This window comes from Empidonax traillii, unplaced genomic scaffold (genome assembly GCF_003031625.1).
Source record: "Empidonax traillii isolate 1590-97213 ecotype Southwest subspecies unplaced genomic scaffold, ASM303162v1 scaffold238:size1398292, whole genome shotgun sequence".
In the NCBI taxonomy this organism is placed as follows: Eukaryota; Metazoa; Chordata; class Aves; order Passeriformes; family Tyrannidae; genus Empidonax; species Empidonax traillii.
The window spans coordinates 122826-149173 of NW_020955431.1; the positions used below are offsets into that span (position 1 = coordinate 122826).

The window sequence follows — 26348 nt, forward strand, 5'->3', positions numbered from 1 at the left end:
GGCTGTATCGCACCCCGGGAACAGCATCTGAGTGAAGGCCTCTTCTATGCGGGGAGTGCCTGTTTCAGCCAGTGCTGAAACAGGAACTGAGTCCTGTGCCACTTCAGGACCATTTTTTTTGCAGTCCTATTCTGCCTTCAGCAGAGCTTTCTGCCCCCTTGCTATGCAGCTGCCCTGTTAACTGCTGAAGTAATTATCTGAAATACGTAATTCTATACATTGTTGTAACAGTCTCCTTCTTAAAAGGAAAAAAAAAAAAAAGGCAAAACCAAAAAAAAAAACCACCAAAAACTAAAAAATACTGCAGAATTCCATGGGGGAACAAATCTTGGTTATGTCTCTAGTAATGGTTTTTACTTCCACATCACTTGCAGAACTTAAAAAATTTGAACTTGAGTCTGTTTTGGTTATTGCTTAAAAATAGACCATGTTGAGTAAGCATAGCTATTGATTCTTCTACAAGACAGAAGTATTTTTGTGGAGTAAAAGATGTCATTCTGGAGCCTTTCAATTTATTAGGTATTTTTGTCTGTTTTAGAAGTACTTAAGAGTAAAGACTGTTTTTTTTCTTAAAAAAGAGGAAAAAAATGCCCTAGCTCTTAATAATAAGTAAAGGTACAGCTGAAACCTTTTGTTAGTCTTGTTGCTATGCATCATGTTGATAATTCCTAGAAGAATTTCGAATTTTGACACTAGTAGCATAAGAAGCATTTTTCAGATACCAGCATGTTGGACTAACCTCTTGAAAAGGTTATGATAGATATATATGCCAAAAAAAGTACATGGGGACCTTATCAGCTTTTCACCAGGAGGGGCTTCAAGGACATAGATCTGACATACAAAAAGTTTTTCTAATCTATATTGCTGTGGCACCCGAGGGCTGACACAGAGTGGCTGTGAATGAATTCGTAAGAGATCATCTTTCTTGCAATCATCACAGTCTAGGTGAAGAGTACTGAAGCAGGGAAGAAAGGACTGTGACAGTCAATGATGTCGAGGCATGGGAAGTCTAGTCAGAACAATTCAAAGCTCTCAGATGAGTGAAGAGCCCTTGTTTGGTGACTACAGTAGCTGCTTCAACTAGATTACAAGGTTTTTCCTTAAAAGCTATGGAGCAGAAAGACTGCAGTATCAGGAGCATAGAATGACATGACTTGGAAGCATCTTTCAGAGAGGATGCTACCTTGTTAATCCTTGTTTGCTAATCCTTGTCCGCATTAGTGCAATTGTTTTTAACAGCAGGTGACAGCTGTGGTTGCAGTGAAACTAGCAGTGCTGTTTAGTTGTGAGCATAAAGTAGGTCAAACATGTTCTGTGCTTTCTTTGAAAGATAGACTGGGCGTTGTTCATAAACACCTGATCTTTGAAAAGCTAGTAAAACGTGTGTACATACACGCATGCGTGCACACACACATACAATTTTGGTATTGATGTATTTGAGGCCATCGAGGACTGGCCAGTGGCAGTTGTTAAGTCAGGGCATACTGCGTGATTCTGTAAAACGTTCATGCACAAACACCATGAAAAACCTATAGAATAGGCATGGTATTAAGCCTAAATAATTTAAAGGCCTGCATATGTTATAAACTTCTGCTGCCTAGGAACTGGATGAAAAATTCTTCACTTGATTTTTCTGTCCAGTGTCACATCTCTCGCCTCAGCCCATTATCAGTAAGTTAAGTAAGCAGGCTAAACAAAGTCTTCAGTACAGTTGAACTTAAAATCAGGGATTTTTAATGCTTAATATTATTACCTAGAAAAATTGTAGGATAACAGGACGCAAAGCTGTCAGGAATTTTGATTTAATGAGCTATGATTGGGCAACTTTGAAAGAGCTTACCTTGTAATAATTTTTCTCTGTAGTTCTCTGTTAGTTTTCTTGAGCTGACTGGAATTATACAGGAGTGTAGGTTTTTTGTTTCATGGAATAGTCCTGTAATTCAGATTTTCCACAGATGTAGAAACCCTTTATATTCAGCTTGTGTGTTTATGTGTATTGGAAATCACATCCTGGTCTGCTCAGAGCAATTATGGATTTCTGTTATATGTGAAAATTAGTGGCATGGACAATTTTTTTTATTGATGCAACCTTGCTTTTTGAGGATTGCAAGGAATACTGAAACAGTTTTCTAAAACAGCAGTGTGTCTTGAGCTTGTTAGAAACATTGGGAAGTCAATTTTCTTTTTAAAAGTCCAAGTGTCCTCAAAGGGTCTCTCTTGGCTTCCTCCATCAGCCATGCTTGCTACTCCTTTTCTCTTCCCTTCCCCCTCTTTTTTTGCAGAAAATCTCTGCAGCAGCAACTCATTGGGTGGCCAGTTGCCCTGTTTTCAAATCAGAGAGGTTTCTTGGAAACGTCCCAGCTTTGTATGATTTTGTTTCTGTTGGTATTCTCATTCGATCCAGTGCCTTGGACAGTGGCTTCTTACTGGTTTTCGCTGTCCTCAGCTTTTTAAATTAATTGCTTTTACTTTAAAAAATGTATTCATTTGTTCATTATCTGTGTTCAGATTTCTGATTTAAAGTGCTTGAAACAAGCTAATAAATACTTCTGCTTATTTTATTTATTTAATTGAATTTTATTTTTTTTTCTGTCACACCTTACCCTTTTTTTTTTTTGTGAGTTAAGGTATTTGCCAGTAAAGCAGATAGAGGAGCTAATCTCCAAGCACACCTGGACAGTAAAGTCAGCAGAGCATGTGATTATAACTCGTACATTCTGAGTGCAGGTCTGTTTTACTTGACTAGACATGTTCCAAAAAATTATGTAATGAAAAACAAAATTCACAAAAGCTTGTTATGAAAACAAGTTTGAATATTATACCATGATAAAGATTTACCTCATCTTTGTATTTGAAAGAATGATTTGTATAGAAATGTTGTTTGAACATAGGCTGTGTTCAAACACAAGAAAACGTTTAACCCTTTTTTGTGTGCATTGTGCCAAGACAATTTATGCAAATAAAACCATAATTAGTTTAAAAGTAATGTTTTCTATGCAATAATTAAAATATTTTGTTTTCTATGCTTTATCTGTGCTTAAATAGAAGTATACTACAAACTTAATGTATATTTGATCATTGTATCTTTAAATGAGATTATGTCATGCTTCAAGCCCTCAATGCTTGCTTCCCGTGGAAAGGTTGTAGGGAGAAACTAAATTCAATCAATGTAATCTCAGTTTATTTTTTCAGTATTAGTTGCAGCTGTCAGTTTTCATATGCTTCCAATTAGTTTAAAAGTATTCAACATTTATTTCTTTTTGGCATTCTAGGTTTCTTGCATTGACCTCTTGGAGAGTATATCATCTGACTTCCCTCATAATACTTGGAGTGCTAATTCTTCAGATCATGAAGGATTTGGTATTCTCGAGAATAAAAGGTAAGACAGTGTACTGATAGAGTTCCATGCTTAAACATCTGCAATTTGGAGCATGTCATTTCATTACTACAGCCAGGTTGATACCATGATTATTGTAAAAGTATTAGCTGATTTTAGAGAGAGATAGTAGGTCTATGAAGGTCTATTACCATTTTCAATGAAGTTTTGCTACACTTTATAGGAAGGGCATTAGGAGATTTCTTTAAGCATTTGGATGAGTATAATCGGTATCACTGAACAATCATTCTTTTTTCTATACTGCTAGGTCTGAAAATGAATTATTTTCTAAATTACAAAGTTTTCCTAAACATTCATACTTCTTCTGGCATTATTCTAATTATATGGAATTGGAAAGTTTGGGACATCCAATATAAATTGTAAATAGATAGAGAAATTATCTATTTTAACACGGTTGAAATAAGAAGTGAGCACTATTTTTTTTTTCTACTTCATGTAGCATTTAGTTTCCAGTGTGTATAAAGTCTTACATGGATACAGCCAATTTTGAAAGGGATTTTGCATTTGTTGGCTGGGCTGGTAGTTTTAGGTTTGTTTTTTTTTTTTTTTTTTTTTTTTTTTTTTTTTTTTTTTTTTTTTTTTTTTTTTTTTTTTTTTTTTTTTTTTTTTTTTTTTTTTTTTTTTTTTTTTTTTTTTTTTTTTTTTTAATTCCTGTCCTGTATTTCATTACCATCTTGAAAATTCTTTGAGAAAATGTTCATCATAAATCTGTAATTTTCATTCTTGGGAAGATTTTTTTCAAGTGTCTTATTTTGCCTTTTGTCCAATGTTGAATCCCATGCAAAGTGTTTGAAAAATCATCTTAACATGGTACAAAGGCAGGAAATAGGTGTCAGAGAAGCATGGTATTCCTCTTTGCTGTACTAACACATCATTTCTGACTTCCAAAGCCTATTGTTCCCTGCTAAGTTATGGCAATTATTTGCAGCCTTTTCTGAAGCATGATCTATTGTCATTGCCTCTTCTGGGAGTCTGGGTTACCATTCTGTTTCCTGCTTGAGCATTACAAGCTCAGAGGCCAAATTGTAAAGCTTAGCAGAAATTAATTTTTTAAGCTCTGTGTTGTATAAATCACCACAAGCATTGATTACCTCACTAGTGGGAAGGTAATGATTTAGGTAAATTTAATCTTACTTGTAATTATTTTTGTATTAACCCAATTCAAGATGCACTGCTTTTGTGTCTGTGTGATTATTTAACCATTCATTATAGAGATGAGGATAGGAAGACCTGTATTCCCCATCTTACAAAATGATTATTTACTGTAACAATAATCTTTAGTCATAATCTTTATTTCACAATAGTCTTTGATGCCATGATACACAGAGTTCAAGAACTTGAACTAACTTGAAGTAACACAGTGGAAGTCTTTTGTTAGTGACTTGAAATCAATGAAGCACCACCTTAAAAAGCAGAAAAAGTTCTTCCCAAATGAACACTTCTGTGTAGCTGCTTCACACTTCCAGCCAGCCACTAGATGGCAAGACTATTACAGATTCATAAGAAATGTGGAAAGTGGTTGACAGTGTAAAGCGTAAGTTACGCTGGTTATCTTCTTCATGACATCCTTCCGTGTGGAAGTGTAGCCATAGAAGATACTGATTTTTCCATTTATTTTTTGAACCGATATGTTAAGTTTACAGAAAGCAGTTCAAGAACTGTTACTGTAAATTAAGATGCCCTTCGTGTTTGACTGATACAGAGACTTCCTTAGTAATTTTGTCTCAATTTTGAACATTTCTTATGAATAAAGAAAAAAAATAGTATTCTTTCTGGTTTAGTGCATGATGTTTCATCTTACATTCCTACAATTGCAGGTGCAAAGCTTTGGAGGACCATCACTGGCAAGTAAGTATATTATTTTTAATACATTGGTTATTTAATACCTAATTTTTTATGGTTAGCCTGAAATTAAAAAAAAAAAAAAGCTATTTTCCCTCAGATTACGACCAAATTATTTTGATCTTACCATATTTTCTAAGTTTATTACTGCTTGTTCATAGTTTTTAAAAACTTGTTTTTTCCTGATTTGAGTTGTATTAAAATATATAGTAATATATCAGAAGACTTCTAGAAATACTTTTGCTTACAGCATGATTATCATGCTTTGTATTTTCTGGAAATTGGTGTTTTCTTTCAAGTGGGTAAAAATACTGTCTTGGTCAAGGAGGTAACTTTTAGAACTTCATTATACCATTTCTATTTAGAAGTAGATACGCTTGCTGAGGCTTCCCTTTAAATCAGCACAAGTAATTGATCATTATAACTTCAAATAAACATTAGTTGATATCCATATGAATAAAAATTAATAATTCTGAAGTCTGTTGACTTGCCATTGACCTGTCTCAGGCAAATGTTTATATTGTGTTGTTAGAGTAGAGTATACAATTTATTTAATTTGTTGGCAGTATAATCAGTGTCTCTACATGATTTACAGACAATCCATTTGCAGAATAAAAATCTGTACATTTAAGGTTTTATTCCTCTAAACAGACCACCAGGAATTATTATATATCTGATGTCATTTGAAAGCTTATCCATTAGTACACTATTGTACTCCAACCTGACACTGAAGAAACTGTAATGCAGAATTGAAAAGGGGAAGATGCAGTGTTTTGTTCTCTGCCTGGAGATAGATACCAATGTCATGGCAGTTACAGAAAACAGTTCAGATGTGCAATTTCCTATCTTTAAACTTCTAGAGGTATGAAATATCTTCAGACCTTCTTATAAACATGAATTTATGCCAGGTTAGTTCATGAACTGAGAAGCATACAATGCTTCATTTACCATAGCGAGTGCTACGTTGTGTATCTGTGTAGACTGCCAGTGCTTCAAAAATTTTAGTTGAGAAACCACTGCTGTGGCACCATAGATTAGTGTGATTTGTGTTTTGTTTCTTCCTCCTATTCCTTATGAGAGAATTTTACATAAAATTTACTGTCTTTTGGCATTTTTACATCTGAATTTGCCTATCTGTTTATAAAGAAGATTGCTTGTGGAGTGGAAGGAAACAGGTTTTTGACTGCCTTTTGTTTCTGTGAGAAATAATTCTGCGGTTGGAGACTATTTTTTTTCTCTTACTCTCCAATCTGTCAGGTTCCCAAACCAGAAGAATTGATTTTCCTGAAAAGACTATAAATAGTACTTTAAATATCTTGGATTCAGTTTTTCATGTGTCCAGAATCTTGGACTTGATTTGCTGTTCTGTAGGAAGACAATGTGGAAAAAAGAATTTGATGAGCTCACTGTAGCTTATGCCATTGGGTAATATAATACAAGTACTGTATGTCTCTTTGTAAAATAGTTTGCAGTGGGCAGAACACAAGGTCAGTCCATAAGTCCATCTAGCCCTGTATCTGTTCTCTGAAGGCATGCAGCCAGGAGAAACATGACCTTGGGTAGTGTATAAAAGTAGGACAAGCTTGCAGGGTACTTCCTCTGGTGTACTTTTCCAGCAGCTTCCAATTGAACTTTCTTCACCACCCCCACCCCAAGCTCTTCTAGGTGGACCTTCAGTGAGTTTGTCTCATTGGTTTTGTTCTTACAATCTTCTGCTATTTACAACATGCTATAGCCCAGATATCCACAGCTGAACCTTGTACTTTTTGAACAGTCTTATGTTTATTTACTGCTTATATAATATTTTCCTAATCTCTTCCTACATTTTTTTCACTTTGGAAGAGATACTGAGCAACCGTTCTTTATTAATATTCTTCAGCAAGCTGTGACTTTATAAATTTCTATCCTCTCCAGTTCATGACTACTTAATTGTTCCTAAAATAGAAGTTCTCCATATTTTATGTCTTTATGGTGCTTTTCTGCACTCTTCTTCCATTTCTGTTATCCTGTTTGCCAGAGGGACAGACTTACAAATATCATTCAGGGACACCATTGAACTGTACGTCAGCACAAGAATGCCCTCTCTTCTTTTCATGATAAATCTCAATGCATGGTTGACTTTTTTAGCCTTTATTGAGCTCTGAATTGATGTTTCCATCATTTCAAGATAATGTTCCTGAGTAGTAAAGATCAGCTTAAAGCCCATGTGACTTTAAGAGGGTTTTTTAAACTCTGAGAATCTCTTCTTTCATCTGCCTTTTTGCAAGCGAATCTCATGATAATTGATTAAAATTATGCAGTTCCTCGTAACTGGTCTCTGTCTTTACCAGAATAATTCATCTCATATCCCTTTGCTTCTCAGACTTCATAAGAGCAATTGATAAGAAAGCTTGTTGAAAGCCTTCTAAGTAATCCAGATGAATTTTTGTGGACATCAATGTTTGTCTACAAGCAGTTTGCTCTTTGAAAGGACCTGCATGTCCTTTATTAGTGTTCCTGACAGTTTGCACAGCAGAGCAGAGTCTTTAGTGGTTTGTAGTTCTATGGCTCTTGCTCACCTTCTCTAAAAATAGATGTTGCTTTAGACACTTCACAGTCCTCTGGTGTGAAGGCAGCTTTAAGAGAGGCTGTTTAACATAAATGAAATTTGAACTGTTGTACCCTAGCTTTCATTTATAACTTTTATAAGTTCCCATAAAGACTTTGCATTTGTTTAAACTGTGGGTGGGTGTTTGGATTTTTCTTTCTTTTTTTTTTTTTTTTTTTTTCCTTTCTGAGTGCTAACAGAAATGTGCCTGTTGGTTGTGTTGACATTGGAAGAACTGCTGCTAGATGTTGAGGCTGGGTGCATGGTTGCTTTTCATTTTACTCAGGACTGGACATGAAAAGCTGTTTTCAGGTCACCATGTATAAGCAAGGTGTGCCAAGTGTATCCCCATTCTCTCCGTGTACAGAAAATGCTACCCAGCAGAAAATCACCTGCTCTTAAATAACATACAGAGAAGAAACTTAGTGGTACTTTCAGTGAGAGGCAGTGCCTACTCTAATAAATATCTATTCTAATAAATTAAACATGTTTATGATTTTTCTTGAGCATCATGGCCCCAGGCACAAAACATATGCATCCATAGAATTTAACTACCCTACAGTCCATGTGGAACGGCCCTGTGCAGGCAGGAAAGGATTCCTGGTCTATGTCAATTTTGTAACTACCTTGAGTTGTTTTGGAAAGTGCCTAGTTGGCATGTGCCAAAACTACTAAGGGCTATTTTAATGTTTCAGCTGAGTAACTAACCAATCCTAGTGCCTGACAGCATTGCCACACACAGTGTGGGGTTTTTTTAACAAATATAGTCAGAAAGTAACAAATTACATGAACGGACTCATACCCTGCCTTACCTTTGTGTTATTCTGGTTTTGGAAATCAGTATCAGTCAGTCGCTACTGCACTATGATGTTTGATAAATGGTGGCATAGCTGTCATGTATTTAGTAGTGAAATTGTATCCTTTTTGCTGTTATTTTTGGAAGTAAAACATGTTGATAATTGGAGGATGAATGACTGATTATCACTGTTCTGCAACTTGCATTTTTTCAACATTCACTTGCATCGTATATCTCTTCTGTTGCACATACACTCTGAGTACCAGAGATCCAAGTACTTCAGTGAAGATGCTGTTAATTTGTGGCACTTGTTTTTGGTCCTCTCTGACTTTGTTGAGCACTGCTGACTAGTTAGATCAAGCATAGCCTGCCTTCTTTTTCATTGCCATCATTCAAATGCAAAATGCTAGTTGTCTCCTGTGTAAAATGTGTGTATATAAGAAGACCTGTGCTTCTATTTCTAATGGAGTCATTTAGTACTTTTTTAAGTTTAAAATTTTCAAACTGAAGCAAGGTAAGAGCTCATCCTGAACCTTCCTCAGTTGAAGCAGGCTCCTGTAGCAACTTTTTTTTCCCCTGATTCTGCTTCTGTTTCTGAGGAACTCCTGTAGTGATATCTTGCCTTTTAAAAAAGAGTTAAAGGAACAGTGAAAAAGGTTAACACTTGTTAAATGACTCTTTTTCACTATAAAGCTGTTTTATTTCTTCATATCCTAGTAAGATTTATTTGAAACCTGATGCTTCTCTAGTTAGTAGATGTATTAGAATATGCACAGGACTTGGATATCATTCTTTAGACCGTGAAAATAAGTCCTCAAATGGTTTTCCTGGTCTTGTAGTTTGAAAGAAACTCCTTTTATTCCCAGGTAGACTTGCATGCTCTCCTCTGGTCCCAGTAAGATGGAAATATAAAAAAGTGCAGCACCATGAACCACATGTCTTCTTCAGTGCTGCTCATATGATCAGATCGATCAAGATTTAGGCTTCTGTAAGAAGAAACAGGAACATTACAAGACAAAAAGGACTCTCCTTGGTTGCAGCTTTTAACTTGCAGTTGTCTTTATTGAAGCAGTTTAGGACTTGATGTTGAAAACCATGGGTTAATATAAAAGCTCTCTTGAAGCTCAGTACTTATCCATCTGGGTATTTCTGAAATAACAGCCTTCACTAATAGAAGATTACAAACAGATACAGAGAGGTTGTTGTCCAGCCTAGGACATTCCTGTTTCTCCTCCCTCCTCCAGTCCCTTCTTTTTGTATTCCTTCTGTGAGAGTTAACTGTGGCTTGCGGACTCCCAGAGCTGTCAAAGTTGCTGCTTGCTTCCAGGGTAGTGTTACTGTTTGGTAGGTAACATCCATTACTGGGTCATCAAGTGCTATATCCCTGTTGTGACAAATCAGCTTCAAATTCAGGTCACAACTTTCCAAGACATGACTTCATCTTTCGACCTACATAGATTGCACGCTTGCATCAGCCCAACTCGTAGACATTTGTATGCACTGCAATGGTCAGTGCACTCTGAAAAACAATAGTCTACACTAGCACTGTTCAGAGCTTCAAATAATGTATGACTATTGTTTTGGGGTTTTTTTCCAAGAAGAAGGAAAAATCCTTTGAACCTAATCATAACTCCGTAATGCACTTTTGCAAAATGATTCCTAATATGTCACTGAGAGCAATGAAAAAACTCTTCATGTTATACCTAAACGTGAGACAATACCTCTTTTCATCTAATTACCGTGCTTCATTTATTATGTCCAAGGCTTTATATACCTCTGATTTGCATATGCTTTGCTTACTGGGTTTGCTTAACACAATCCACAGGTCATTTACCCAAGTATGTCTGACATAGTCTGCCTGGTCTTATTTCGTGATCAATGGAAAAAGAGTTGAGATACTTTGTGAGATATAGATCATGATTTATCTCTTTCTAAATGCAATTTAGGAAGTAGTCTGGTCAGGTACATTGTGCCTTAATGGTGACTGTTTGTTTCCCTTGAATATATACAGTAACCCTTGGGTGGTGAGACAACCCTTGTGTCATGATTCCCTCATGGTCTGAAGACCTGTCTGTTTTAAAGATGCCATTGACTGCTGCTCATGGCTACAGTAAGAAGCTGAGTCTTGCTGCAGTGTGCTGGTGTACCAGTCCACAGCAATATTATCCTGGTGCAAGAAAAGAGTAATTTCTGAAGAAGTAACGGCAGAAACAAAGGACCAGCAGAGTTGTACTAGGGCTTCTTTAACTGTTTTTATACAAGGATATATTCCATCAGCCTGTTATATTTTCACAAGCTGTCATAATTCAGCTTTGAGTATCTGTATTGCTTTCCAAGCATGAGGAAATGCTTGGAAATTCCATGCTCGAACTGAGGTCTTACTAGTATCATGTAAAAGAGATGATTTGTGTTGTATATGGTAAATGTCTTGTAAATGCATCCCAGGCATAGATATTTTTTCTTTTGATTACTTGCAAATAACTCAAGTAGCTTATATTCTGTTGGAAACATTCTCCTTTTTCACTGCTCTGCTTGTGTAGTAAGTTGTTTCCCATTTTACATTCATGCACTTGGCTTGTCAAATATAGTATGTCCCTGATGAATTTGCATAGTAGATTGCTTTGTGCCATTTTCCAGTCTGACCTATGCTTAAAACCCTTGGATTCTATCATTTACAGTCTCTGCCACTCCTCCCAGGGTATTGCCACTGACTCATCCGAAGGATTAGTGCAGATACTGAACAAAAATGCTAAGGACATATTGATCTCATATAACAAGACACTTCTAATACTTTGCCCTTTGGTATAGCTTTTCAATTAAATGTGAAGATACTTCATGGGAATTGCATATATGTTGTAATTCTGCAGTAGTCTGCTATTAAGAGTCCTATAGCAAAATTCCAAAAGCATTGCAACAGTTGAGACGGATGCTTCCATTTTTTCTTGAGGACAGGCTGTGTACTTTTACAAAAGAAACATGCCCTCTTTTTTTACTTTTTTGGATACTAAATAATCCTCACTGACTGCTTTGACAGCTTCTCAGCTGTGTTACTAATTTGCTCAGTATCTCTCCAAGTATCCAAGTGAGAGCAGTTGATCTGAAATTGCTTAGATAGCACTATTTTTTTCCAGTTAACTTTATATATCATATCCTAGAGAACTGTATTACTCTCTTATTTGTCCCACAATCTTGTCCTTTCCTCTAGCCCATTGGTTAGTTGTGATCACAACTATCTAGAATTATTTTAAACTTTTTATTCTATTTAGAGAGCTCTGAAACAGCTCCATATTGTATATTTGGGGTTTGCAGTACTGAGATACTAGGGAATCATTTAGAAAAATCGCTGTTGTATACCTCTACCAATTTTCTTTCTTCCATTCTTCTGATAACAGAAGTGTTCTTATAGAAATATCTAATTAAAATTTCAAGATGCAGAAGAACATCTCACATAGTCTGATTTTGACAGTTGTTATTTGTTCTTGCTAATCTTTCATAGGCAATTTCAGTAATCTTTCCTAAGCATATGGTTTGAAAGTTTTTGTGTATGTATGTTGTATTTTCTCAGGCATAAACAAATATTATTCCTTTATTTAAAGTCAGATGGAGTAACTCCATTGAACAACTCAAGATGATTTCGTGTGAAGACTTCAAAAGTTGCTTATACTTAGCATTATGGTTGGACGTGATACCTTAAAAGCCCTTTGCAACCTAAATGATTCTGTGATTTCACCAGTTTGCCTCCATGTTGGAAAAAGGGCACTGTGAGATGTGTATTTTTACTATGTTTAAATAAACTAGGTTTGAAATACTTTTTTTTTTTTTTCAATACCTTGTTCAGGTGAAGTCACTGCATCCATGATTAAATGTGTGAAATAAATACCTGACGTAAGTGCAGTTTTTGCAAACTGCAGGGTATGCTGCTTCCTGTGCAAAAGTGACCCAGTAATTAATTTCCTTTGTTACTCATTGGTGAAAATTAAATGCTATGCTCCTGTGATGATAGGAGGGTGGAAATACAGCCTTTGTTTGTCGTTTTTTGTTTAAATATAAGGCATTTTTTCTTCAGCACTTTTCAACATATCCTAAAGCCAGGTCTGTTCTGTGTTGAATATTTTAAAGTATGGAGCTACAGTCATGGTTCAGTTATTTGTGAGAGTCTTGTTTCTGGATCCAGTGTGTCAGAAATGCAGTTCAGTTAAACGTGTCTGAGAGTGCGGGCAGGTGGATTTGTCCCTTGTGAACAGCACAGAGGAACTGCTAATTCTGAGCTGACCCAGTTCTGATAGCTCTGTGTCACGCTTGCTGGCATGTCACCTACTAACCATATTGTCATCACTAGGGAAAAAATAAAACTCCCCACTGCTGCTTACCATCACCTCGACTGTCTCATGTATTTTTTATCACTATGTTTATTGTTTGATAAAATGGTTCTTTTGATCACAGTACTAACTAAACATTAAGTACAAGATACATAGAATTGCAGGTATTTTGGGGATTTTTAGTTCAGCTTGTTACAGCACTAGGAAAAAACCCCAACTTCTGAAAGCTGATGGAGTTGAAAGGAAAGCGATAAAGCAAATACAGAAAATTCCATGGAGGAGGTGGGTGGAGAAATGAACCAGATTCACAGTGAGAAACTTGCCAGAATGGTTAGTGTTACTCTGGAGCTCTCCCGTGCCACTTGTGCCTTTTTCAGCTTTGCACTATCTCAATAAGCAGTGCTTAGATCTGCTCTTCCATCTCAGACAAGAGCAAGTATGGCAGGTGCTGCATTTGGATTTACAAATGTACAGTGTGGTTTCATGCTGTTTGCCAAGTTTTCCCAGCTTTCAGCAAGGCCATTTGGAGGTGTCCTTCACTTCCTAATGTTTCATATTTCTTACTGATATAGCAGTATTGACACCAGTATTTTTCACTGAGATAAAACTTTAAAAGTCTTAACTGCAGGGAAAACAAACCTTACTCTTTAGTGTTGAGATGTGGGCTGCACCTTGGTCATACAATGAAAGCTACAAGCTTCTCTTAAAGGAGTCGCTTATCCCATCTTCATGGGTTGATTTCCTGAGTGTGTGAACATCTCTATAGAGAATATCTGTCTGAAAAACTGCAGAGGAATTGTGCTGGTACCATCCATATCTCAGATCACTTCTTCTGTCTCTCTTCAGTGATCCCTCCTGAATCAAGCAATCTTTGCTTGTTGTGGGGTGCAACACCTCCACAAAGAATATCAAATTAATTAAAAGGGACAATATTTGGTTACTTTCTGAATCTAATAAAATGTTGTTTTCTGGCTATTTTTTAGCAGATCAGCTTTTTTATGCTGACTATAGCATCTGTTCCTAAGGTTCATCTGCTGGGGCCAAGCGAGCTCGGACGGTGGCAGCGAGGTCCTCAGGATGTTCCACGCACACTGTGTCTCACCTAAAAAATCCAATGCGCAGTCTGGAAGGTGTAAAGACCTTCCCCGGTTCTTCATTCGCGAAGACTGGCCATTATAGCACCTGTTATTCTTTCCCTATTTACTTTTCAAAGCTACTTGGAAATTGTCATATACTGGCAGGCATACTTATATATTGTTATCAATTCTGAATATTACTACTTTTCAGTATAAAGCCCTTGTTTTGTTTCTTTTGGTTTTTTACTTGTTTCAATTACCAAATTGTTTATTATAAATAGCATGCATCGGAGGCAGGGTGTAGAAGAGTATACTCTTAATTTGGCTGCCAGCCTGAGTAGGATTACAAGAAAACCCTTCTGGGGATGTGATTGACAGGCATTTAGTCAATAAGAAAGTGAAACTTGGAATCAAGTGTACATGGTAGAAAGTGACAAAGACCCCTCTTATCTTAAACAAAGACTTTTCTAGTTGAAGGATACAAGAGATTTGGACATACTGTTACAAAATGTCAGCAAAAAGGTAATGTCATTTACTTCAACTCATTTGTTGAATTTAGTAGGTTCAAGTTATGAACTGCCTCTTGAAAGGTAGCAACAGCCTTCCCACCTGGCTCAGAGAGGGAAAGATGACTTGGATGCCATCACATCATTCTGAATGGAGCAAATGATCACTCCCTGCCTCTGTCAGCTCTCACGCTGAATATTTATCCGTAATCCATGAAGATTTATGAAGAAGTATTCAATGTGCTGGGGTTTTCTAATTTGTGGTGGGAATCCATACATCTTGCATTTTGTAGTTGTGACTATGCAGAAGTAGCTGCATACCAATACAGTAGAACTGACATTAGATTACTAGGTGGAGTGCAATCTTTAATTCCTTATTTTCAAGTGGAGATACTGTATTCCAAGGTTTTGCAGACAGCACTAACTGGAAAAAGTCAGTTCCTTCTAAAATGTGTCTCTTCTTTTTTCTGGGGCAATTCTCAGAGATAACAAGGCTATCTTCTGGTTTATAGACCTTAAAGCTTAGGCAGATTTAGTAAAATGTCTAGGCAGTTAGACCTTATCTGCATATTGTAATTTTGAATTGGTTAAAAACAGTAGTTTCTTTTTTAGGGTGCCAAAGTACCAAGCCCCGTTAAAGAGAACAGAAATGTGACTTTGAGTTGAAACATCATTGTTCTAACTCTTTGTAGGGTCACACCATACAATAAATGTACTGCCTAGTTAAGGAGTAGCCTGTCTGATTGCCACAGAGCTGTTGGATATGTTTGCCTGCCTCAGAGATTTGTTCAGCTTGCAGATGTAATGTTCGTATTTTTCACCTTTTTTTTATATTTTTGGAAATGTTCTTTATTAGAGAACTAAGTTGGTTATGTCAAGTTATTATTGATGCCTAAACTACCAGAATATTGTTGCAAACAAGTACCAGACAGATAATGAGTAGAGGAAGATGACATTTCTGATCAGCGTGAAACTTTGGATATAATGACTGACCTCAGATTGCTCATCGGGAGAGAAGTTCACAAAGCTGACCTTTTCAAAGGGTAGAGAGTAAATTTAAGTAGAAAGATTAATGTTAAAATGGTCGTGTCCTGTTTGCTATGTTTGTTCCATTGCACGTGTAATATTTTTACCATCGTATTTTTATTCTATTCTTACCCCTTTCCATTTTAACAGTTGAACAACTGTGAGAGATAACTTACAATCCTGAAGTCATTTGACTTGTCATCTTAAAGAGTATTTATAAACTATAGCATTCAGGGAGCCCCCAGTGTTGCTCTTAGTAGAGAGGCTGCTTTTAGAATTAAGAAGAAAACCAGACTGTTTCATTTTGAAATGACTTTTCTTAAGCCTTGGCTTTTATAAGTCTAATTATGGTTGATTTAAAACTCCATAAAAACAGGTAGCAAAGCCTAACCATATTCTGTATATTTGCATTATCACTGAAGACTGCATGAAAAGCAAATGATATGGCTTATGCCAAACATGCGAAAAAGATGTTTTTCTCCTGCAAGTACAAGTAGCTTTTATCCTCTTTTCATATTGGTCTATATTAACTGTTTCCTGTAGACAGAAATGTTGGTTTTGGTATTTTAATTGTATTGAGAAGAGTAGGGTTTATTTCATATAAAAAAGAAATTTTTAAAAAAGGGGTGTGGGTCTCCTAACAGCCTATTGACTTTACTTCTGTCAAATTTCAAATTCTGAACAATTTATAAAGGATAACAGGACTTTTAGGGTAATAAGAAGGAAAAAAGAAACAAGGAATTTTGTTTAGTTTAAGAACTTGGTAAAAGAAGCAAGAAATATTTGCAATTAACAAAACAAGGTATTTAGAAATACATACTAGTTATTGACATGGACAGAAGAGGACATCATTGCTTGCAGTCTTTAAAATGATGATAGTCAGGAGAAAGATCAGAATAAGTAGATTTCAGTTTCTGTGGTAGTCAACTTTTTACCTTTAGTTGCATCTGATTTGCTAAATACAAGCAATACAAGCATTAGATTACAAAGCGCATGATGGAAATTATTTACAGGGGGCACAAGAACCTATAATCATAATCTTTTTTCTTTAATGTTGCAGACATCTGGGTGGTTGTAACACGTGAGGGTGTGCTTCCCAGCGCAACATCTGATTAGTCACTAATTTAGTAAGGAATGTCCTGGCACAGTTTTGTTGAAGCATGTGAGCCTATCAGCAGAATAACATATTATATTCTTTTACTCAACATACAGTTGAGTAAAACAGCTCAGCTGTTTTGAAACAAACGTGATGGTATTTCTTCTCTAAATCTCCTTTTTTTCTTGTATGTCATAGTGGCAGAAGAAATGTTGCATGTTTACTTACTAAAATATATTTCATTAAATTTTTTTAATTATTATTTCAAATATTTTAGAGTCTAAATAACACTCAAGATCAGTTCTGTAAAGCTTTAAGTCATTAATTTTTACTCTGAGGAAAACAAAGTGACACATGCTCATTATGTTTTGCATGTTCTGCACATTTCCACACTCCTTGAAGACAGATGATCATACATATTAAGGATACCAGTTCAATAGAAACTTTCAGAGATAAATATTTGCAGTAGCACAAAATCCTGAAAGTTCTCTCAAGTCCTTGCATGTTGTGGCCACAGTGCTTTATCACACGCACTTCCTTCCCCTAGCTTAGATTTGATATAAAAAGGATGATGATTTTTCAGAAATTCACCCTTTTTTTCTGAGCACTTGGATTGGTAGTACAGTTAATAGATCACTGATGTAGTTGTGGCCATTGAGGTTACTATAGGTCAGTTTATAGTGGGAGCTAATGCTTAAGAGAATTTCACAGTGGATATAAAAATATCCACTATCTGTGCTGGAACTATTCTGACAAATGTACTCATAAGTGATCTGAAAAGTCAGTGAATAGTGGGATGGCCACGTACCAAATTATTCAAGAAAATGAAGCAAGGACCAACTATGAAGAATTTCAGAAGATCCTTACAGGATTCTTTCACAGTGAAAGAGCACTTGAAATTCAGTGTACATAACTGTAAAGTTATGCAGAAATACCAGTATTAAATTCACATATAAAATAGTAATGTGTGAAGGTGACTGTAACCACTCATGAATGAGATGTGTTCTCAGAAAATCGGCATTGGTCAACAGACTAAATCTAGTGTTAAGTATCAGTAAAAAGACATGCAGGGCAAAACTAATCACAGCCACATGACACTTTTAAATCTGTTGTATGTTGAAATCCTGAATACTCTGTGTGGTTCTGTTCTGCTACCTCCCAGAAAGATGCAGAAGAAAAGTCCAGAGTAGAACAAGGTAGATCAACTATACAGAACTATTTCCATGTAAAGAACAAATAAATGGGGTGCTTTTTTTCAAAAGAGAAAAAGAATAATTAAGAGGAAATATATTGGAGCTCTCCAAGATACCATAAGGAACATGCCTTCTGTCTCACACTCTTGGAAAGAGGAGGCATCAAAATAGCAGGGTGAGAACAAATAAAAATAAGTAATTAAGCTTTAGAAATCCTTGACACATTATTGTTGTGAATGTTAGAACTATACGTGGATTAAAACACAAATCACAGGACAGTTATTAAAGAAAATCAATTGAAGGCTATTACATAGAAAATTAAAAACCTGTGGGTTTGAAAGTCCCTGATTTGCAGATTGCTGGAGGATCTATTGTATTTTATGGAAGTGTCATTATGTATTTTCCCTTATTATTATTTTGTTTCTTAAGTATCCTGAGGAATTTGGTTTTGGCAACCAACAGGGCACAGGGCTAGATGGGCCTTTGGCTGACCCAGTGTAGCTGTTCTTGTAAAACGTGTTACAAGCATTAACTTTTTATTCAGTTAAGTGACAAAGACTGAAATAAATATATCTGTTTATTTCTGCATTGTGTATAAGTTGTATATAAATATTTAAGTCTGAGAAATCCCAGAAGGGCACATGAGATAGCTGTTGCCCAATTTTAGACTGAGTGTCTGTTGCTACCAACACATTCCACAGAAGTTGTGAGGTCAGTGTGTACCATAAGATCCTGCTTTTTTTGCATTTAGGCATGAGATCAGAGTAATAAAATCAATCAGAGCAGTAATACCTGAGGTTTGCATGCCTGATCCTTGAAAAAATACTGTTCTAAACATTTTTAAGAGCTTTTTGCTGAATATATGTGGAGCTTTTCATAGAACACAAACTGATATGTCTGAACAATTATTGTACAGAACTGTTCCCATTGTGAGTTCACCGTAAGCAAACAGTTTTCCTAGGATGTGTACCTTGACAACTTCTGTCCTAACTGGCTGGCTGTATTAGGTATTTTTTATTATTATCAAAGTCTCAAAATGTGGGAATTCAGCTGAAATCTCAATATGATGATAAATAGAAATAGAAAGAATTTTCTAAAAATGACAGTAAGCAGAATTTGTTGTTAAATGTTCAAATACTTTGCTCAAACTCCTTCTAGGTGTATCTTGGAAAGTACTTATTTTTTCAATCAGCAGTCAAACTCAAACCATACTGAAGAGGCTCTTTTTTTGTAAAGAATAATTTTAGCTGGTGGAAATTAGTCTTCTGGGGCTTTCTTTGACAGTCACTGAAATGAGATGAATTAAAATGCAGGTTACCTGAAAAGCAGTTCAAAAATTTTATATTTAAAGTACTCTGAATGTTTCCCAAGTAAATTATTCTGGGGATTGTGGGGGTTTTTTTGTTGTTGTTGGTTTTGGTTTTTTCTGTTTGGTGTTTTGTTTTTTTTTTAATAAGAGAGACTCTCTGGACTAAAGTAAGTCTGTGCAGAGTGTTGTTTTTTTCAACCCTCTACTTCCCTTCTCTACAAGAACATCTGTAGGAACATCCAGGGAGTTGGACTTAATGATCCTTATTCAAGATTCTGAAAGAAAGAGCAAAAGCTGTGATAAAATATCATGCATTTTACAGATTTAATGGATGTGTATGTATTTATATATAAGTAACTTCTAAATTGAAAGCTTAATTTTTCAGTCTTCTAGCAGCAAATTGGACTATTAAAATGTATTTCATATAGCTTAGCAAAAAAAGATACTTCAGAAGTCTTTAGATGTCCATTAAAAAAATGAGGGAAAAGAAAGTTTTAATGGTGATAGGAGCTGCTGTTGTGCTGTGCAAAACAATGTGGTACATACATGTGTTCTAAACCACCTTATGAAATGGATTGAATTTAATTAAAAATTATCAGTGAAGGAACAGGAAAAGGGAAATTTTTCTTTTATACTTTGGAACAAAAGCCTAGCTATCCGAAGTTAGTTTGGCTTCCCAGCAGTTATGTCAGCTCCTCAGCAAAATGTCATGCATACTATCATCTTCTTGAGGCAGGGTGAAGGTTATCAGGTGCTCAGCACTTCTGACTGAGTGTTCTGGCAGCGCTCACCCGACCAGTTCAGGGGATTCCTCTAGATCACAAATCAACATGTGCCCTTGCTGACGAACAGGTTAAGCTGCAGGTCTTCATCGATCATTCCTCCTCTGAACCTTTCTTGGCTTGTATTAATTAGCCCAAGAGCCATTTGACTCTAGATTTTTTTGGGAGATGGGTGTGATTGCAGGAGGGAGCAGACTTGTCTTTTGCAGTCTTGGCTGTCCCCTTGCCTTTTCTGTGGAGCTGTGTGGTGATTCGTTGGCCTCCCATATCTTTAAAATTTGCAGTTGTTTCTCAGAGGGGTGGATATTTAAAGAGCACAATGGTTGTGGTTTGACAAGTATTCACTTTGGAGGGAAGCTCTGTGAAGAAATTGGTTTATCCAGTCACTCCAGGATAAAGTTAGTTTTGTTTTAATCAGTACACTCAGAATTAACCATCTTATTCAGTTTGCACTTGTGTGAGTGTATGAATTGCCATTGTGTGAAGCACACTGTTGCTTTGTATAATGTAGTTCTTGCTGCTGTTTCTCATTATTTCCTATCTTACCCTTCTATGTTGTTGTAAGTGATACTGTATAGAAATATTTTGTTGTTTTGATGTTAGCAATTAACAAGTTTATATGTCTGTTTTCTCTCTTGAGCTGGTAGAGCTATAATGTGAGATCAAAACCTAATATGAACTGTGGTAATGGGCTTCTATATTTTCTTAATGCTTTTTTTTAAACAAGCTGGTTGATCAGCATACACAAATATGTGCCTTTTAAAGTGACACGCACTCCGACGGTTTTTTTCCCTGGTTTTAGTTCATAAATACTTTAAACTTTGGTTACATAAATCTACATGTTACTCTTTTCTTTATAATTTATCAAATTTGCTAACATGCTGTTACAGGTGTTGCAGTTGGAAAGTACTGGCATGTAGCATACAGATTACCAGTTGCTCCATCAGATAAAAATAAGGCCTTGAAACTGATTCACATTAGTAACAATTTAATTATCTTTTTTTGTTACAGTTGCACAGTTTTAAAAATTACCACATTGAATAAAGACAGTGCTATTGAAAAAAGCTCTTTATAAAGGAGATAATGCGATTATAATTTTACCATCAGACATATTAAACACTGGAGACTTCATCTCTTGTTACACAGTAAATGAACTAATAGATAAGAAGTTGGTGTTAATAAGTTAATAAATTAACGGTATTATTTAGTCATCTGCCTTGCTTTCTCTATATAGACATTGGAAAAGGCTGTGGACCTTTAGGAATCAAAATGAATCATACTTAGTGTGAAAACATTTGGCTAGCAATTCTGAATATTAATCAAAACTTTGGCTCTTTGTGCTGGGGCATAAGAATAGGGTTAATATTGGTAAAAATGATTAATATATAACTGTGTGCTGTGCTTACATTATAATGTAGTTGAAGTCCTACAGTTATTCATCCTTAAGCTTCTAAGGTCCAATTCGGGGCCAGTGACCTGGACTTCGATCTAGTTATGGCTTGCAATTGCACTAACCATTCTCTGGAGAGATTTTATTACATTGCACAGAAGGATAAATTATATGACTGTATGGAAAACTGGCTCATATCCTTTTGTTCACAGGACGATTGTAGCAGTGAAATAATGGTGGGTTGTCTTAGCAAACTGTGAGCATACTAGCAGAATCTTTTAAAAATAGGCGCTGTCAGTATGTGGTTGGAATGTTCTGATTATCTTAGAAATTCTGTGTAGCTGAGTGACTCATCTTCTTAATTGAATTACATATAGACTTGTCTTGTAAATATACTCATATAGAAAACATTACAAACTTCTCAGGTTTGTGCTTTAACTCTTTGTATCAGTACTTTTGGAAACTATTTTCAAGTCTGCATGCATTTTTTTAACCAATTTTTTCAAAGGAATTTAATTTCATTGTGTAGCTATCTTGCTGTTTGGTCTGCCTTTCATATAGTTCATTTTTTTTCAGTAAGAAAAGAAACTAATTACTGAGAAAAAACAGATTCAGATTGCTACAACCAAATCAGATCATGATTGTAGATGAACAAGTACATATGTACTTTTGTAGGTCTTAGTGTAAATAATTTCATGAAAATGTATATAAAGGGTTTCTTGAAAATTTGGGAAAAACATTTAGTTATCTTTAGAAATTGCTCAGATCATTGCTAGGTGAGTTTAGGTTTTTTGTTTGGTCCTTTTTGTTTTCCTCCAAATATTTGTTTCTTTTATAGCTGTTAAACAAGATCCCATGGCCAAAAAGTCCCAGAGCAGTTGAGATTTTCACCCCTAGTGGTAAGATCTACCTTCCTGTCTCCAGCTCTTCTCTGTTTGTGACACAAATCCAGCATGATCTGTCATATTTGCATAGAGGAAGATTTGCTATCTTCATGTTACTAAATTGTAATATTTTACTTTTTAAACTGCAGTTAAAGTGTCTCTTACTCCCTTAAACTCCTCTTTCTGCTTGTGTTTGAAACTCAGAAATACTCTTATGCATTGTGGAGCATTATTATGCGTGCTTTGTGATGCAACACTAAATTCTCACAATGACAACTCATTTTTGCTGATACAGATCAGGTTTTGGTGTCCGTTGATAGTGTGTTTGCTTTCATACGCAATTTTTTATGATTCTTTAAAAATACGTAGTCATGTGCTTTGTTCTGCCCAGTAAGTATTTCTTGCATGTGGTTGTTTAGCTTTTTGAATGCTGTATTACTTTTTTTATATCAAAACTGAATGCTGTTTTGTTTGTGTTTTTTTTCCTGAATATGCAACTCGTAATTTAAAAAATGTTTTAACAGTTAGTTATTTCGTCCAGGTAAAAATAAGAATCCTGTATAATATGCAGAATTCCATGAAGAGAGAAAGAAAGCACTTTTTTTGGTTACTTTTATTGGTCTTCGACTGTTGAAGGATTTTATTTTTTTTTTTTTTACAATCCTGATGCTAAGTACAGCTAAATATCAAACTATGTTTTGTGTGTAATAGGCGTCTTCAGCTTTTTTAGCACACTTCATACCAGGTTGTGGTTACACCTGATATAATATCCTAGCAAGTAACTGAGCACATTCAGTAGGTCCATTTTCATAATTTTTCATTTACACTTGTAAGAAAGGCTTCTACTCTTATAAACAAGGCTCCTCTGTATATCTTATAGTCTATGGGAAGATCTTGAAGTAAAGGAAATTTATTAAGCCTTTTCAATTTGAAGTGAGATTACATAGAAGGAATCCAGATAGGTATCATTCAGCAAATTTGGATGTTGAAAATATGGGAAAATCGGTCATGCCCTTCAAATGGATGAATCCCAGAATCACAGAATATGCTGAGTTGGAAGGGACCCACAAGGACCATCGAGTCCAACTCTTAGCACTGCGTAGGACCACCCCCAAAAATCACACCATGTGCTTGAGAGCATCATCCAAATGCCTCTTGAACTCTTGTCAGGCTTGGTGCTGTGAACACTTCTCTGGAGAGCCTGTGCCAGCGTCTAACCACCCTCCAAGAAAAGAACCTTTCTCTAATATCCAGCCTAATCCTCCCCTGATACAAGTTCAGACCATTCCCTTGGGTCCTGTCAGTGGTCACCAGAGAGAAGGGATCAGTGCCTGCCCCTCCTTCCCCTCAAAAGGAAGTTGTAACTGCAGTGAGGTCTCCCCTCAGTCTCCTCTCCTCCAAGCTGAACAGACCAATTGCCTTCAGCCACTCCTCATATGGCTTCCCCTCAAGGCCCTTCACCATCTCCGTTGCCCTTCTTTGGACACTCTCTAATAGCTTAATATCTTTCTTATATTGTGGTGCCCAAAACGGCACACAAGGTGAGGCCACACCACTGCAGAGCAGAGCGAGACAATCCCTTCCTTCACTGATTGGTGATGCTTTGCCTGATGCCCTCCAGGACACGGTTGGCCCTCCTGGCTGCCAGGACACTGCTGATTCATTTTCAACTTGACACAGACCATGACCCCCACCTCCCTTTCCATGGCATTGCTTTCCACCACCTCATTCCCCAGTCTGTACAAACATCCAGAATCCAGTTCTTTCCCTTGTTGAATTTCATATGGTTGATGAGTGCCCAGTCCTCTCATTTGTTGAGAGGGGCCTCCCTGTTGAAGAGCACAGGGCCTTAGATGGAGTGCTGTGGAATCCCACTAGTGACAAGTCTCCAGTCTCACGTTACCCCCATTCACAGAGGGTACTCTGAGCTCGACTTTCGAGCCAATTACAGTAACACGTGTGCTTATAAATGGGATACTTTATGTATGTTATTAGTATGATTTTTTCAGTAGGGTTAAAAGGGATTTCAAATTAGTTTTCATCCTAAACATGCCTTTGACAGTGATGGTAATTTTTAAACCCATGCTCTTGCTGAAAATAACATCAGAATAAACCATCTACAAGCTAAACTACATGTTCTTTTTGGAGTGTGATGATTTTTTTTAACTTTTTTTTTTTTTTCCTATCAGTTGAGGATATTTAGGGTGTCTTAGGGTGTACAGCAGGGTGTTCATTATTTTTTCATCCACATTATTAGAAGTGAGTTGTTCATAGCTGAATAATTAGAACAGGGTTATACATAGAAAGCACCATCTTACCTCTTTTTAGATGAGGAGAGACATAGAAGGCAGTAGTGATTGTTAATAGCTTTGGAGCTGGTTGATCAGCTAAAGTGTGCCACAGGCTGACTAATGAAAATCTTTGAAAGCTTGCAGCCTGGGTGAGACACATCATCTACCATGCAATGCCAGATGAACTCCTTGCACTCCATGTGGAAAACGCTCTGCCTTTCACCTACCTCCTAAAACCCTGGAGCATCTTTAGTATCTATCTGAGTGTGTACAGCAGTGCATGTGACACTAATTCCAATCCTCTCAACTATTCAGTAAGGCTGCTTCCTTGTCTCTGGTAAGAACATAGCTTTTATTTCCCTTCTTTTGTTGGAGACTTCTGCAGTCTTTGGTGCCTGCCTGTAAAAGGAAAATTTCACACAGATGTCCATACTCTTTAAGGAATATATGTTAGTCCAAATCTGTACTTGGCAAGAGCAAAACTGGTAAGATTCCCTGATCAAGCAATATGTAAGACTGGCATCTGATCTGCATGCCAGCACGTCTTTTGGGATGTCTTAATACCTGGCAGTAAAAAGCTGTTACTCAACAGCTCTCAAGCAAGTTTTCAGAAAGGTCTGGAAGAGGTCTTCTTAAGTGAAAACAGGGCCATGGAGATGAACAGAAGTAAGAAGCATTGATTCTTTAGGTTATCCAAATAACATAAGGAAGACAAGGTTCTCTGGAAAGCTATATGTAAAAATAACAACAGCCAACAGAGCATGAGGAACAACTCACAAAAAGTCAAAACGTGAAAATAATAGTATGCCCACACTGGGAGTAACTGTGTACATTCCTGGTCTCTTCCACCTTAAATTGATTATAGTAAAAATAGGAAGAGTTTGCAAAAGAAAAGTCAGGATGTTTGAGGACAGGCAAGAGCTTGCACATATGAAACAGATGAGCAAAATAGGGCTCTTAAAGCTGAATGAGCTGACCAAGAGCAGGACACTGTCAATGGAATCTTCTTCCTCTTGATTATAAAGTCAGGGGTTTTCATGTTAATTTCAGAGGAAATAAGGCTGAGGAGAGGAACTCATGATAAGGTGGAAGAGGGTGTTCTTTCTGTTAAGGAACCAACGGAGTCAAGGGGAGGGAACATTTCAGAAAACGCTGCATATGAGAAGTGAGAGAGACATAGCATGCCTGGAAGATAGCAGCTCCAACAAAGATGTTGCTAAGAGGAGCACAGATTAATCATGTGAATTGGGGCCTCAGAGGTAGCAACAAAGAAAAGGGACAGAGGGGACTGACTGAAGTCCACTGCAGTTCAGAATGCAGTGCTCAGCTGCAGCTAAGCAAGAAGTGAGAACGTCCTTGAAAAACATCATGGGTAGGGAAAGAGCTTTTCCTTCCTCAGTTCTGTCACTTCTAGTGACTTTGAGTTTTCCATATTGAAAAAGTTTAAAACTGATTTTTATCAATGCTAAAAATGGTGAGCTCTTTTTTCTAAGCAGCTTCACCTTTTAATTTTGCAGAGAATATGATAATGGTCTCCAAAAATGATAAATTGCTGTGAAAAGCTACAGAGTTAACTGTCATCTACCTGTTACAGTATAATACTTCTTAGAAACCAGTTGAAGCAGCTAGATCAGAGCAAACAAAATTGTGTGGGTTTTGGGGTTGGGTTGGGGTTTTTTGTTTGTTTGTTTATTTGTGGTTTTGGTTGGTTTTGCTTGTTTGTTTGGGACGTGTTTTGGTTTTTGTAGGTTTTGTTTGGTTTTTTTCAAGCAGTTAACCTGCAGATGTCCATGCTACAAGATGTTATAGGTGTTATCACAGGACAGAAATCCACCCAGAGCTAAAAAAAATAGG

The 26348-nt window shown here is 36.4% G+C and overlaps 1 protein-coding gene across 1 annotated transcript in view; it reads left to right on the top strand.

Annotated features, from left to right (window-relative positions):
• The window catches only part of RETREG1 (reticulophagy regulator 1), a 59462-nt gene that overhangs the window by 10739 nt on the left and 22375 nt on the right, over positions 1-26348 (top strand). Inside the window, exons 2-3 of the mRNA XM_027888423.1 lie at positions 3273-3379; positions 5215-5245. Of these exons, the coding sequence (XP_027744224.1) occupies positions 3273-3379; positions 5215-5245 (138 nt within the window). The remainder of the gene's footprint in view (positions 1-3272; positions 3380-5214; positions 5246-26348) is intronic.